The 15,442-nt window shown below is 40.3% G+C and overlaps 2 protein-coding genes across 2 annotated transcripts in view; one reads left to right on the top strand and one right to left on the bottom strand.

Annotated features, from left to right (window-relative positions):
* Positions 1-15,442, top strand: part of LOC140234845 (cytokine-like nuclear factor N-PAC) — an 80,746-nt gene that overhangs the window by 41,558 nt on the left and 23,746 nt on the right. The window lies entirely within an intron of this gene.
* On the bottom strand, positions 9,673-12,336 carry LOC140235090 (uncharacterized). Its single transcript, XM_072315127.1, has one exon. It carries the CDS (start codon positions 12,254-12,256, stop codon positions 10,442-10,444), a length of 1,815 nt encoding a protein of 604 aa, XP_072171228.1. The 5' UTR covers positions 12,257-12,336; the 3' UTR covers positions 9,673-10,441.

Below are 15,442 nucleotides of genomic sequence, written 5' to 3'. Positions count from 1 at the left end.
TTGGCTTTGCAAATGTACACAACAGTCGTGCTGTGTCTTGTTTATACACCCCATTTGACTATTGTGTGAAGTGATGGTATGCTTCATATAAAGAAATTGATCTATGATAGTGCATTTTCAATTTTGATAATCCGCAGACCACCAAGGGAATGTTTATCTGTGTCATCAAGGTAATGACATTCCAACACGGACGTCATGGGTGTTAGAATAGATTTTTCAGTGCTTAAAAAAAAAGTAAAAAATAAAAAAAATGAAATAAAGATTTTCAGCCCTACATGGTTACAGACTGTAACTCAATTTGATGCCACAAATATGAGATCAAAGTATTCTTTGTCCATTCCAAAGAAAGGTGATGGTAAAAAACTATAGCGCAACACAACAAGGATACAAGAATAGTTGAACTGGCTTTAACAAACTGTACATGGTGTACCTAAACTTGTCTATCTTGCTATCTCAGGTGCGTGGTTAAGGATGCACAGGTGTTCAAAATAATAATAATAATAATAATGATAATAATGATAATAATGATAATGAATGAACTTGAATGCTATACTTTCACATTGTCTTATCATCCTTTTGTCAGATATTCAACTGATATAATATTTGTCATGCAAACTTCGGCACAAATAGTTGTGAATACGTCAAGCTGTCTGCTGTATAGCATACAATTTTTTTTGTGTGTGTGTACAGTAGTCGCTAAAAGTTTGTGACAGCCATCTTTTCTTTACTGTTATGGAGTTTCCATCAAAAAGGTAAATTTAGATAGTCTAACCCAAGGTTGGAATTGGGCAAAATAAAAACCATAGATAGCTCTGTATACTTTAAACAATATCAGTAGAATTGTGAGGAAACTTATGGCAGTTTCAGCATTAGTCAGTGGAGTCAGCTCCATATATAGTTTTCTTGATATTGAAATATGAACACAATTCCACATACATGCTCCTCATGACTTCCTGCTGAATACAAAAACAGAACTGTCATTTTCCTCAAAGAATTTTCCAAGAAATTCAACTTCTGCCTGCGTGGAGGAAACAAGCTATGTTCTTGATATGTCATGAACTGTCAGAATGTCGGAACTCAATTTGAAAACCGAGATAACTCGGTTAAATGTATTATCAAACCAACAGAAAAGTATGCCACAAATAACTTTTCAGTCATTTCATGGAAGTGATTATTGATGATATATAATACTTTTTCCATTTTATTATTTTTTTTTACACTTGCATTATCACAAATTTCCTCATAGATATAGAGTGAGTGAATGCTCATTTGTAATGTGATTTGTTTCTTTTCATTCGTGCACCTGCCTGTTTGAAATTTACAAAAGTACCCATAAGGAAAGTCTCTGATTTTTTGAGCCAGAATGCTGGCAACCTTGCCCTTACTCTTGTATATTACGCCTGACTGGTCAGATGTTAATATTGCCTCGCCACAAAAAGGACTCCAACCACTCTCTTACGGAGCGAACTCTTTATAAATGTTTGCTTCAGTGGTTTACCACAAGTAAAATGTGGTGGGAGGATGCTATTGCAAATGAAAATGGCTATTAGCATGTCGTGGACAATAATGAAAAGTGCCTCCTTGATTCATCTAACCTGTTGAGGACAGACTGATTTTGCCACAACGTGTATTTCCCATAGACACTTGCCCAAGCAGCTATACTCGGGACTCGTCCTCAATGGGCTAACAGTCAGTCCGCAGCACGTATGCTAATGAGCCGATCCGGCAAGATTTATTCAGCACTCTCGTTGACGATCTTTGCGTTCGAAAGGTGTCTCGTCGTGCGAGATTTTGCGAGACTTTGATAGGGCTATGGTTTTCACAGTGTAGCGACTTGTACATACATTTGTCATGGCTACAAGTCACGGTAAATTGTTCTCCAGACTTTGATCTTTATTTTGATACTAAATTTGCGTATAACATCGGATCTTATCATGACTATATTATCAGTTGAATTTGCGTAAATTTTACCTGCTTTTCACGGAAGATTTTGTCATCTAAAGTTCTTTTTTGGTTCCTGACCGGATTAAGAAACTGTTGTTTCTGATTTTGGCTTTTTCGTAGAGAGGAAACTTAGATGCTCATCATATATTGGAGTCAAGGAGACGCAAGCATGATTTATACTAGTTTTTCCGTTTTGAAATGTCTGTAAAATTCACTACTAAGCCGGAAGTATGCTCCACGCAAAGTGTACTGTGGCGCGAAAGCGCTCTCTCATTGGACAGTGCTTGCATTCAGCGCTTGAACTACACGCGTGCCAAGAAACCGCAAGTGGCATGAAACCGTTATGTAGCAGCGTAATGACGTAATGCAAGCGCTGAATGTAAGCGCTGTCCAATGAGAGAGCTTACTCTTGAGATTACACGGTTTCAAGCTGATCAGCACTGACATCGATGTATATTTTACTGGTTCCTGACCGGATTAAGCAACAAATTGTCAAGATATTTACATGGATACAAAGATTAGGAGATGGACTACCAAATAAAGCATTTTCATTGAGACGCATGGTGAATTTGATATTTTTTTGACGTCTTGAACGTGTACTGCACGAATTACTTTTTTCATCATTTTTCAAGCTCAAATTACGCGATGATATTTTTCATTTACAATAATTTGAGTAACATGTGACGATAGTTTACATATTTTCCTTGAATTTGATACCAAATTTGTGAACATAAGGTGTATTTTTGTTGCCGAAAGCCCAAGGACAAAATCCCCTTACGCAGCTCATTACGTATGCAAGCCTAGAGCGGGCTTGCATACGCGTTGAATAAATACGAGCGAATTATCGGGTGCTGCGGACTGACTGCTAACATTTTGTGCAAGGAGCATAGCATGCACTTCCGCTGCAGAAGACCAGACAACAGAAAATCAACCGCGAGTTCATTCCCTAGTTTGAAAGAAATTCTTCATGCGGATGTTCTACATGTGAGTCCCCGATGAATCTTCCTGTCAATCCTCTGGCTTGTATGAAAGGGGTATTAGACCCAAATTCCTCTGACTGGGAAGGGAAGGGGGGGGGGGGTATGGATAATGAACAAGACTTGTGTTGCCGAATGAATGATGTGCACTCCTTTTATGTTTGACTGCTGTAGTGAATGTTACACGGTACTTGCTATGTAGACATCGTGGCACTATGTAGACAAAAGGTTTGCGAATACACAATAGAAGCAGAACCTTGCACCCCCCTCTATTATCTTTGCTGTATAAATGGAAGAATGGGGATGGAGGTGGGGGTAGGGGTGGGGGATGGCATTGGTGGATGGGGTTAAGGGGTACATTAGTACCCTCCTTCTGGAATCATTATTTCACTAGTTACATTTATATGGAAGTTTATCGTCAATGACAAGATGTTGCCACCTTTAACTAAGACGTTCATCCACAAGACACCTAATCTTAAAGATAGATTTTTGTTTTCGCCCGAGAATCCCATTTGATGATAAATCCACAGAACCGGAAGAATACGTACACGAAGTGCCAGCGATACACCCGATCATGGTGTTCCGTCACAGTAGTGTGCAATACACTGTGGAGGTTGACCCCAGGAAGGTGAGGGGGAATAGGGTTCACATAGAGTCATACTCATTTTCGAGTTCATTGACAATCGTGTCCACGCAATGCTAAACTACGAGAAGGAACCCCGTCCCCACCCCCTGCCCCTGTGCAGGGCTAATGGATAGAGCATAAACCATGAGAAATTTTGTGGTTCTAATTATTGACTAATCTTTCAGATTACTAACTTTTAAGTGTGTCAACACAGGGCTAAACTATTATGAGCAAATGGTGGAAGCGTAACACTTCTAGCTAAGCTTGAAGATTAGGAACATCTTCGTGTGAATGTAACTGCTGACTGATAAACCTTGGGGCCTTGTCAAAGGGCTGGGTCTGGATGGGTGGGGGAGGGGAGGGTGAGGGGCGTTGCAACAGGAGTGTTGGCAGAGACACCCAGTGCCAGGAGTGATAGACACCCTTGCCCCTGTGAAGAAGAGAGGGCAAGTCAGGTGAGACGTGTGTCCTCGTTAGTCTGTTTTGAAGTGGTGATCCTAGGAATGATCTGATGATAAAGATCTCATCATACGTGACTGTTGTACCTGCCTGTCAGTGACAGGCAGTGATATGTAATGAACTGACTGTCATATTTGATTTATTTTTATTTCATTTTATTCCTGCATTCCTTTTTCCTACAAGAAAATAACAGAAATTCAATTGAGCAAACTTCCTGAGTAATGATTGCAACGTGAATTACATGGACATTGGTTGATGGTTAACATAAATGAATAAAACTGTTTTTCTGTATAACACAAAAGGCTTTCAAGCAGGTGTCTTTCTGCATTAAATGAAAGTAAGATTTCACATACCTGCTGTTCAAAAGACAAATTTAAGAAAATCTAGGAGTAATAGGAATGCAGGAGACCATTACTCTCCTTGTTCAGATGATTCCCCGCTTTGCGGGGGCAGTTTGGAAAGTTTTACAGTTGATCGTCCACATGTGCATTGAAATTCCCTGCTGAAGGGGAACAAAATCACAGTGGTGGTTTCAGCTGTGTGTTAGGTCACCTCACGTGGCGCTGTAGGGTGCGCGATTGCAAATTTATACGATCGCCTGATTCGCCACCACATTTCAAGCATGCGCACCTATGAAGAAAACAGCTGCGCGAGAGATGAAGGTCAGTCCCCCGCCAGAATGTTGTTGCCGCACTCGACAAGTTAGCCGGGGAGTGGGGAATGTCCCACGGAGCGTTCGCACGACGGGACATTCCCCGCGAAGCAGGGGATCGTCTGAACATAGTGATTGTGAGCTCATGTTTGCCGAGGACAATGGCCTCATTATTTATGCGTCTACATATTCATAAGTCTACATTTTGTACATTGATGCACATATGCTGAATGTGATTGATTGTCATGCTTTCATGAAAATATCTACAGTATACATGAAGGCACATCCATGGGTCATTATCTTTTATATCTTTTTGTAATCCAACCCTGCACAGATTAAATGATAACTTTCAATTTCAGATAAATTCCTGTATTCTGTCATTGTTTACTTGTTCAGATATTCTATCTCTCTCTATATATATCTCTCTATCTCTCTCTCTCCCTTCTTTTTCCTTTTTTTTTCTTCTTCTCCTTCACCACACTTGATTTCTGAAATATAAAAATTAGATTTACATGTACATGTATATTGCTCACTTTTCATGAAAGTTGAAGTCTGTATAGTATGCCGAAACGAGCTTGTACTACAAGTGAATAAAAACAAAATGCTTCAAATGCCATGAATTTGAAATTGTTCTTGCGATTCGTTTATTCACAAATTACATAGAAGACGGTAGCCATGCTCTCTGCTTGTCAATTAAGTACACAGACATTCGCCTCTCAGCACATTCGAAGCATTGGATTGACATAAGAGAGAAAAAAAATGCAAACACCGCTGGTCTTGGTAGGAACAAATAGACTTAAATAAAATAGAACTATAGACAGTACATACAAAATAGATATAGTACCTACATGCTTCTAAATATCCAAAAATTGGATCCTTTGGCATCGCGTACAGTATAGTACTTTCTTTGACATTCAGAAGTGTCCATGCAGTTTGACATGAGTCCTTCTAGTATGTGTAACAAATTGTATTCATTTGATATCTCCTTTAAAGTGATTTTGCAAAGTCTCATTGTTTGAAAACCTAAGACGAAACAACTGAATCTTGTTGAAAACAGTGCAAGGGGGTGTTCACGGTACATTGAATTCCTCTCAGAAGCTGGCTTTGTCAAATCTATTCACAGAATATAGATCTGCCCCACCCTCGCTTAAAGGAAAAAGATACTGCACCCCACCCCACCCCCACCACAACTACTTCCTTTTCATTTACTTCATAAAGACGGATGAGCGTCATAGAAACTCCATAGCTACGATGTCATTATGAAACAAACTTGGTGCTGAGCATGCCATCATGCTGTGTATGAATGGCCACCTACAGCACTGTGTTGGACCAATTTTTATCGTAGTACAGTATTGTGCTGCTTGTGATGAAAACGACATTTTCTGCACTGTACAGTTGTACAACTGTATGCCTACAGTAGCTTGTGACCTAGAGAAACATGTACAATGTCTGGGGCATGAAGGAAGGATTCTGCTCAATCAGAAACCCTTTACTTGCTGACATGTATGTCAATGGCTGCACAAGATTGGAATGTCATTCATCAATGATTCAAGTCTTATCAGCATTGTTTTTTTTTTTCTTCCCTCAAGAACATTCAAAATGAAGGGGAAAAAAATATACAATTTCATCAACTGCTGTGGCATAAATTTTTTTATTAATCACGCTCAATTGATTTTCTTCAACGTACATAAGTTCACCCGCAGTAGAATGAATACATACCATCATAGGCCTCAAGAATAAATACTGCACCATACACATTAAAATGCACTCGGTCAAAACTCAGTCTTTGACGTACATTCTGTTTGAGGTGCGTGAATTGATGCATTTTAACTGAATGTGACCACAAGATAAAATTTTCGTAGAGAATTTCTGAAAGCCTGAGAAGTGAAGATTTAGAAAATTGCCAGAAAAGGACGGGAAAACTTTAATGATCAGTTTCAAAATCTCAACACAGACATCTCTGTAACATTTGGGTTTACATGGTCTTCCACAATTTCTTTTTTTTTTTTTAAATACAATATCTTAAACGATACTAATCAAGAATATTGGAAATGTGGCAGCAAGCAATGAGAGCAATATGAAACTAATATTGTACAAAAGTTGTTTGTTTGCTGACTTCCAACCATGGTAACGCTTTTGAGGTCGTAAAGTGGCTTACAATGCATACATTCATGTACATACTGTACACCTCCCAATGACATTCTTACATTCACTTAGTTTCGAGACAGACATCAATTCAGTGATGTCCAATTACAGTGCTTGTGTTCTTTCCTTGTGGTCAGAAACATTCACTCCTAAGTTCATGCATTCTACACTGCAGTTGCCTCTCATATGGGTTGGTCAAATGCAAGTCAGCAGTTGGATAGACATAATCGCAGGATAGTGAACTACTGAACAGTAGGTGTACCGTTCGCACAAGGGCAGAATATTTTGCTTTGCTCCCTGGCTACTTTATCTAGTGGGAGAAAAGTTTTGTTTGAACATATGGCAAACAACACTTAATGATATCTCTATGAAAATAGATGGGATAGATTATTTTCATTTCCATGCTGTTGCTCAGTTGATTTGCAATATATGTTCGTAGACATGACGTAAGGAAGCACCTCATGATAACACCGCTGTGTTTGTTTATGTGTGCATGAGGTGCAAAAATCGCTTTGTATTGTCGGAATGATGCCGAAAAACTGCTTACCTGTGAAAATCCAAGCATGTGTTCCCTGTACTTTAGCTAACCCATATGATAAAACAAATGGTGACATATTTTTTTTATTAATTTTTTTATCAGGCAATATAATATACAGAATGTTATACCGTCATGATTTAAAGGTCCGTATATATTCCCTTGCCTCTAGAACTCATCAATACATGTATGTCATCAGTTGTGAACCTGAACAACTCTACACAGTCTCTTTGGTGTTTATGCTTCTCTGGTTCGTAAGTAGTATCTAACTCTAATACCGTAAAAGTGGATATTTTCTCGTGAATAATTTTTCGCGCTCGGCTGTGTAGGATGAATTTCGCATGGTTTTAATTCCGCAGAATCAGGACATTAACTATTGGAACATATGGCAGCCCAAAATATTTGCATGCTTTTATTTTTGTTCTAGCTTCTGGTTGCGCGAAATGCGCAAAAATTTCCACTTTTACAGTATGTTGCACCTATCAGTGCGATAGTTCTGTTCATCTCAAATTGCTCCATGACATGTTTGCTATCCACCAATACTTTTCTGACAAACAGACCAGGATCTTGGACCATAAAGCTCAACAGAAGTACATGTACATAGGCACTGAATTTAATGTTAAGATTTTAATGTACAATAACATATCTATCCATATTGTTTGAAGAGCATCAAATGATATACAAAGATACATCAATTGATATTAGATTTTTTTAACAATCTATTTTTTTTTTTTTAAATCTCTCTCACAGTTTTTGCATGTAAGGCAAATAGGTAGGCACTTTTCAATGGCGAGGAGTAAATGCTTGAAGGGGCAATACCATTAGCAGTATAGAGAACACTTTTGAGATGAAATTACCACAAGAACCTGCTTCGTAATTAGTATGTCACCTACAGAAAAAAAAAGGTGTTACTCATGATAGGAAAATAAAGAGCGTGAGTTACATATTTTATACATTTATATTCTCACAAGAGAAAGACCCCATGGTACGCAGTATTCATATATATATTTTTTTTAAGTATGAGAAGGCAAGTTAACAGGCATACATGTATGTGGCAAAAAGGTCAAGGGTCAAGAAGCATTGCGAATGTCAAGTCAGCCTGCTTAAATGTGATATCGAGTCCAATTAGCATGAATATGTCTGCAGATTACCATGTACAATGACGTCTCACCTTGGTTAGCATGAGTTATTCATTTATTACAGCTTTAGACAACAGACACTTTAAAAAAAAATGAATAAAATGTTGTACTGGATAGGTGAGTGTTGCTCACTGGCTTTATAATAGTCAAACTGTTTGGCCTTGCCAAAAGTTCGTTAAGAGTACTTGCCCAATACTGTATACGCCGAATATTTTGCGAGGTTTTTATTTTCGTGAATTTCGCGAGTCAGCTGCTATTCGCGAAATTAATAACACGCGAAAATATTGACTCCTATTCTGATATGAATGTGATGTATGCATTCACATTTCTTCATTTAGTACAGGACTCTACGATCGCGAATTTAACCACTCCCCAAATCGCTGGGAAGTCTCGATTCGCGAAAATTTAGACTCGCGAAATATATGGCGTGTACAGTAACATATTGTGAAAAATTCTATACATTACGATCATTCCGATGCAATACTTGAGCTCTGTAACAGAGGAAGATTCACTGGCACCACAAAAGTAAGAAAGCTCTGAGTTACTCTCACAAGAAAAGTATCTGCAATGAGCAGTATCGTCAGGTTGAATTTTTATGTGTGTGTGTGTTTGTGTTTGTGTGTGTGTGTGTGTGTGTGTGTGTATGTCAGGGTGGAAAGAGGGGGATGTAGCATGTGTTTCATTCTACAAGTTTATAACTATGGGGTAAGTATGTGTCTCAGTGCCATTTAAGATCAACTGAGGGTCTCCCCCCCCCCCCCCCCCCCCGATTTTGAAAGGGTATATTTTGACTATGAAAGCTAGTCACTGAAATATGAAAGCCAGCATAGTTTTAAATCAATTTCTAAATTACCTGTGTGGACAGAACTTCTACTTGCCACATTGGCCTACCACTTAAAAATGGTGCTTCAGGGTCTTTGAAGAAATGATGAGTGCTGCCATGAATCTTAAGTCCATTTACTTGTCATTTGCATCTTACGCCACTATCCTGACCCACACCGAATGAGATTGTAGAAATGCATTACTGCACGATGTTGTGGCTACTCTTTTTATTCATCAGTTTGCCGTACACTTTTTCATTTTCATCACTCCATTATTGGTTGACAATTAATTTTGAATACTGCTCTTCGATGTGTGACTTTAATACACTGTAAGGGTTTACGATGCAACAGAACAGATACAGTATACTGTATTGAATTTCTCGGAATACAAATCAACACTTCACATCCCATCATACCAAAAGCAATAAACATGTGTAACAGTAAATGCACTCAGTTAAACCTGTGTTTTTACGAGCCATTCATAATTTCATGTAGCTCATGTTCATCGTGCACATTTGGACAATTGACCGAGCATGTTCTGTAACAATTTCTGGAACTCATGTTCAAACAAAGAAAGAACCTGCGTAGATCAGGTGACCAAACAATCATGCTTGGGAAAGCGACCAATTCATTGCTTTGCATTGAAATTAAAACAATAATTTTTTATAACATTGTCAAATACTAGGCTTTAATGAACACCATGTTGCTGTCAGGTGGACATGCTGGCAAGCACCATTTTTTAGGATTATGTTTCAAGTGAATTTATAATTATTACATCACAGAATGATTATGCTGATGAATTAAAAAACCAACAATCTAGTTATCACAAGTAACCTTTTTCTGCTTTAATATGCACATAGTGGAACTAGGAACCGGTTCATATGTAGGTAGTTGTATTAGTATCTCACATGTCCTTGACATTATACACCTTTTTGGAGACAAGATAGGCTTGTCATTTATTATGTTACATCTCTTTTGGTATTGTTCTAATTTGTCAACAGCATTTTTAGGACAACAGCTGTTTTTTTGTTTTTTTTCCCCATTCGTTTTCCAGACTTGAATGAGTTACCAGACATGTACTATGGACTTGCCACAAACCACATACTAAGTGTGAGAGTAATTGTCAACATTGAAAAAGCCAGTACTATGATACGTCATTGGGGCTCTCTGCCTCAGAGGTATATACTGGCTCACAATCTCTATTGCTGCTCTCTTCCCCCACTGCACCACTGTCAATCGGGGGTGGGGGTAAGGCCTCGTCCCTCTCGGAGTACGGCGGGGGTGGTTCGTCGGGGATGGGGGGAACATGGCCACCCGTCCCAGAGATTGCACTGCGAAGAACGTCTGAAAGAGCGGGGTCTATTGGGTAACGAGTCCCGTTGGACACAATATAGATGGGACCGTTACTGGAGGGATGTGGTTCGGGGAATGTCCCGTCTGCTGCGCTGTTGCTTTCAGGGCCCGAGCGATATAGGACCAATGCGTTGGCAGATGCTGCGCCCTGCTGCCGGCAGACATCCTGCTGCTTTAGGGCCTGTAACACATTGTTTATTGCAATGGGATTAGGAGCCGGTGCAGCAGCGGCAGCTTCCAGGGCTTCCTCCGGATCAGATGCACCCACCTCTCCCGAGGCTGTCCCGCTGTCCGCAGATGGTACAGAGAGCACTATGATTTCGTGGGCGGGGTTATTGGTGGGGTTAACTGTGTCTGGCACCGTCTCCGTTGTGGTTGCCGTGGGTGAGGCTGTTGAGGATTCACTGGAGCTAGACTGGCGATGCCGCAAGGTGCGAAACTTGTAGCCCAGAGTGAGGAATATGATGAGGAAGGCACAGACACCTATGACGGAGCCCAGGATGACAGCAGCGTGATGGAGCAGTTCACTGTCATCGGGCTTCTTGCTGGGATAATGTGGAGAGGTGCCAGGCTCAGGCCTGGTGGGAGGGTGGCCTGGTTGGGGGTGTGGCTGTGGGCGTGTCTTCATGCTCTTGCATTTCTTTGTGAAGGGGCCATCCCAGTAGTGAGAAAAGGCCTCCACACACAAACTATACCTAGTACCTGGTAGCAGATCAGTGAAAGTGTGCTGAGAGGACCCAGAGCGATAGATTTCCTCCTCATCAGAGCTGGCATCATCACGCTGTAAGTATAACATATAGTACGCACCTTGTTTTTCGGGCTGCATGTTCCAGTAAACGTCAATGGTATCGTGGGTGACTTCCCGTTTGTAAATGGTGATGGTGACTTCCCCCTCATCTTCGTCAGACTCTCGGAGGTGAGATGTGCCAACTCTGATCTCGCACCTCCATCCGGTGGTAAGTGGGGGGCAAATGCAAGAGGGGCCCTCCGGACGCTCTACACACTCGCCCTCGTTCCAGCAGAAGCCTGGATAGCATTCCTCGTCCGCAAAACGCTTCTCGCGCTTTTCGCACCGTAGCCCCTCAAGAACCTCGCACACACTTCTCCCCGCATATTTTAAAGGCAATGCACACTGTGTTTCATCAAGTCTCAGCTTGGCGCCGGTCACAGGCCGCAGTTTACTGCTTGCCAAACTTGCCAAGTTGCAATCACACACTAAGGGATTATGTCTTAGATCTAACACTCGTAATTTCTGAAAGGAAGCAATACTGTGTCTGTGTAATCCTTTTATTTGGTTTCCTTGCACATGTAATTCTTCAAGCTCACGAAGTTTCGATATCGCATCAAAATCTATATTCTTTATGCTGTTGTCATTCAGATACAATACTCTAGTTTCTGCGGGAAGCTTGCCCGGCACTGTTGAGAGTTGCAGCGAATTGCAAACCACCGTGTGATTGAAGCAGCTGCACCGTTCAGGACAGGGGTGCAAAGTCCTACCCCTCTGCTGCCGCTCGGTGGGGCCCGGCAGTGTCCTCCCGTGGCCCATGTGAAGCAAAAAGAGCACAGCCATACCCTTGAAGATGATGACAGTGAATAGCGTCGTCATCTTGAATGTTCTAGAAGGCTGACAGTGAGAGATGTTTATCCATGCTGATGTTGTGAATATTCATCATACGGCAATCGATCCTGCAACTGGATAAAAGAAAAAACAAGAAAAGAAGCCAAATGGCAAAGAGAAAAGATTAATCAGTTGAGCATGTTTTTGTTTTAGGCATGCTTAGGAGTACTTTGTGACGAAGTGACACATCACATTTCCAGCATTATTATGATTTCTGCTTTTAAAATACACCTGTACTCGGCATGAATTACAAGTGATTATTTCTGAAACATCAGTGACAACACCCAAACCAAGCAATTCTGATGATGTACTAATGTGAATGAAATATATGTTTGTAGGGAAAACCTCTTGTGTGTGCGCATGGTGGGGGGGGGGGGGCGCTGGTGATGAATAAATGATGAGTTTGATAGAAGGTGTGTTGGAACCAACTTCTTCTGCATGCTTCAACTCCTGCCACTTTCTAGTTGGATAGTGTACATGACTACGGCATTCCAACCTTTAGTTCAAATCTCACACGAAAGATTTGTGGAGTTTCAGGTCATTGGAGTACACCCCCTGTGCAAGTTCGAACTGTGCGAGGTTTGAGGCGAACAATTTTTGTTTTGTTTTGAATTGTATGTAATGTGTAATGTTTTGTATCATATGCAAAATTTGCCGAATCTGAAGCCAGTGTGCTTTCTGCTTTTTTTTTTTCTTTTCCCAATTTTTCTCATCATCTATCCCACTTGCACTCTCTCTTGCATCCCATGTCCCCTGGCACAAATTTCAGTGCAATCCCATGGCATTTGCGATGCCGTTCAAGATTGTGAAAATCCTGATCTTCTGGATTTTCATTCAAGGAGTGAACAAATCTAGGGGTGGGGGGTAGGGAGGGATCTAAGTTTTGATCAATTGGTTCAGACACAAGGGGCATGGTAGGTCACCGACAGAACACCTAATCTCTGCTCGGCTCGTCAACCCAGAAAACTGACGTGCTCTCGGACATTGGAAAGGTGGGGTAATTGTTATATTCGTGTTTGATTGGCGACCAGTCCTAACAATTGTTGACATATGGCACAGACATCATGTTGATTACTCGCGGGGTCTGGAAAAGAGAAGTATGTACGTTTTCTTGTCTGAATAGAATAGCACATGTTAGAATTTACAAGTCTTTGCAGAAAAGAAAGGGAATTTGTTTCAGAATGATCGATGATAATTCACCCCCCCCCCCCCCCCCCGCATGAGATGTTACTATTGAGTAGGAAGTGCAGACATGCCCTTTAATATATTAAACTGGTGATGTTTTGAAAGATATATTTCAATGTATAATCAGGGAACAATGAAAAAGTTGATCCAAATATGGACATGCCAGGATTTTCAACTTCCTTCCTCATGATGACATAAATTTAGAAGCCTTCAAAGCTAGCGAAATTCTGTGATATCATATCTGATTAGCTACTGGGCTGCAGTTGATGTAGGTCAAGGAATAAAACAGCAAATGAAGGATCATTTGTCTAATACCATGAACGACATTTCCTCATTGCTGACCATGTTAATTGGTAAGGAAGGAAGATGTGAAAGTGTACATGCACTCCGGATTAAAATCACTTTCTTGTTTATACACACATGGATGTAAATTCTCTAATTCAGTTTAGATGTGGATCAGTTATGGCTCCCAGTCAAAACAACCAAAATGGACATTGATCACGCAGGTTCTATTTTTCCTGAAACAGAACTGCAGATTCATTGCTGGTCCTTGATAATTGTTTATCAATTACAGCCCTGACTTGGGGAATCTAATAACCATGTTGTATGCATGGTGCTACAAATGTGCAGTAATTCAATGAGAAATGTACTCATTGAGCCCATGAAATAGCATCATACGGGGTACATGTATTTCCCATTACAACCATGCCCGTGGAAAACCGTATCCCTAGGCCTACCAGGTGGGATATATTCTTCCATGCAGATCATTTGTGGTTGTATTTGTAAATGCCGTAAACACAGCTGTGGAACAGTTTAAAGTTGTGGATCATTCAATTATGAGAACAAAATGCATTCTGTCAACAAAAGTTAATCCTTATGACAGATGTACATATAAAACAGTGCATGTAATCGTGTACCTTGGTATGTTAGGCCATACATCTAGGGTATCAACTGTTAAGGCAGGGTAGAACAAACTCTTGGTTATAGTATAATCTCATTATAATCTCATTGTTAAATTCAAAATAGTCTACACAATATTAATATAATCCAAATATCAGTCTGCACTGTACAGATATGACTTCATCCAAGTTGCAGTCAATGTTTCAGGAAATTTATCTGTAATTCTGTTTGTGCTGTACGAGTGTAACATTTTTTATACATTCTGTCAGTTTGAGGATTTGGCATTTATTACCAGTAGATAGAAAAAAAACTTGTCTGTGTGTGAGCGCAGATTGCCCAGATTTAACTGTCTGCTGCTCGTATGGACATTTCTATCTACATGAATGCTCTGGCATCTTCAATATTTGTTGATATGTTCAAAACTGTTCAAGTGTCGTATGAAGCAGTATGATTACTATTACTCAGTACAAGTAGTAGTTATAATTATTCCTGAAACATCATTACCATAGAGTGTACTTCCCACTCTGGCATTATTTATACCAGTAGTATTTTTTATTTTATTTTATTTTTTTGTTGTGCATAGAGAATTACATTTGAAGTGTTTCAAACCTTATTGTTTATGGTTGCCCCCTTTTTTTTTTGGGGGGGGGGGGAGAGAAAATGTGATCAGTGTTGCTACGGTGCCCACTGGAAATGTTGATCCTTGCACATAGTGTTTGAAACAGAACATCAATTAGTAAGTTAGGCAATAGGCCCCTATACCATTTATACTTACACTTTGTACAGTGCTCACTCCACGCCATAATGTGCAGAAATGCAGCGGCCAAATTCTGCAATTTGCAATTACTCGTTAGTTTGGAATGTGAAGGCATGATACGTGGTGGCCAGAGGTATTGTCCACAGAGGAGTTGGTCTTGAAGCACACAGGGACATCAATGTCAGTCATATGTCATGGTTTCAGGCCAGGGCATACATCCTGATGTTGAGTTCAGTGTTAAATCCAAGAATCTTGACCCATCACAGGCATCGGAATATCACCGCCACTGACAGAGATGCCAGAAAACGGTCATACTCTCACGCTGCATGTGG

The sequence above is a fragment of the Diadema setosum genome, chromosome 11 (assembly GCF_964275005.1).
Source record: "Diadema setosum chromosome 11, eeDiaSeto1, whole genome shotgun sequence".
Taxonomy (NCBI): domain Eukaryota; kingdom Metazoa; phylum Echinodermata; class Echinoidea; order Diadematoida; family Diadematidae; genus Diadema; species Diadema setosum.
Note: the sequence above shows the minus strand (reverse complement) of the source record. Positions and strands in the feature narration are given on the sequence as shown.

Excerpts from the sequence above, each read along its gene's own strand:
- LOC140235090 (XM_072315127.1), bottom strand. The coding sequence starts at position 12,256 with ATGACGACGCTATTCACTGTCATCATCTTCAAGGGTATGGCTGTGCTC.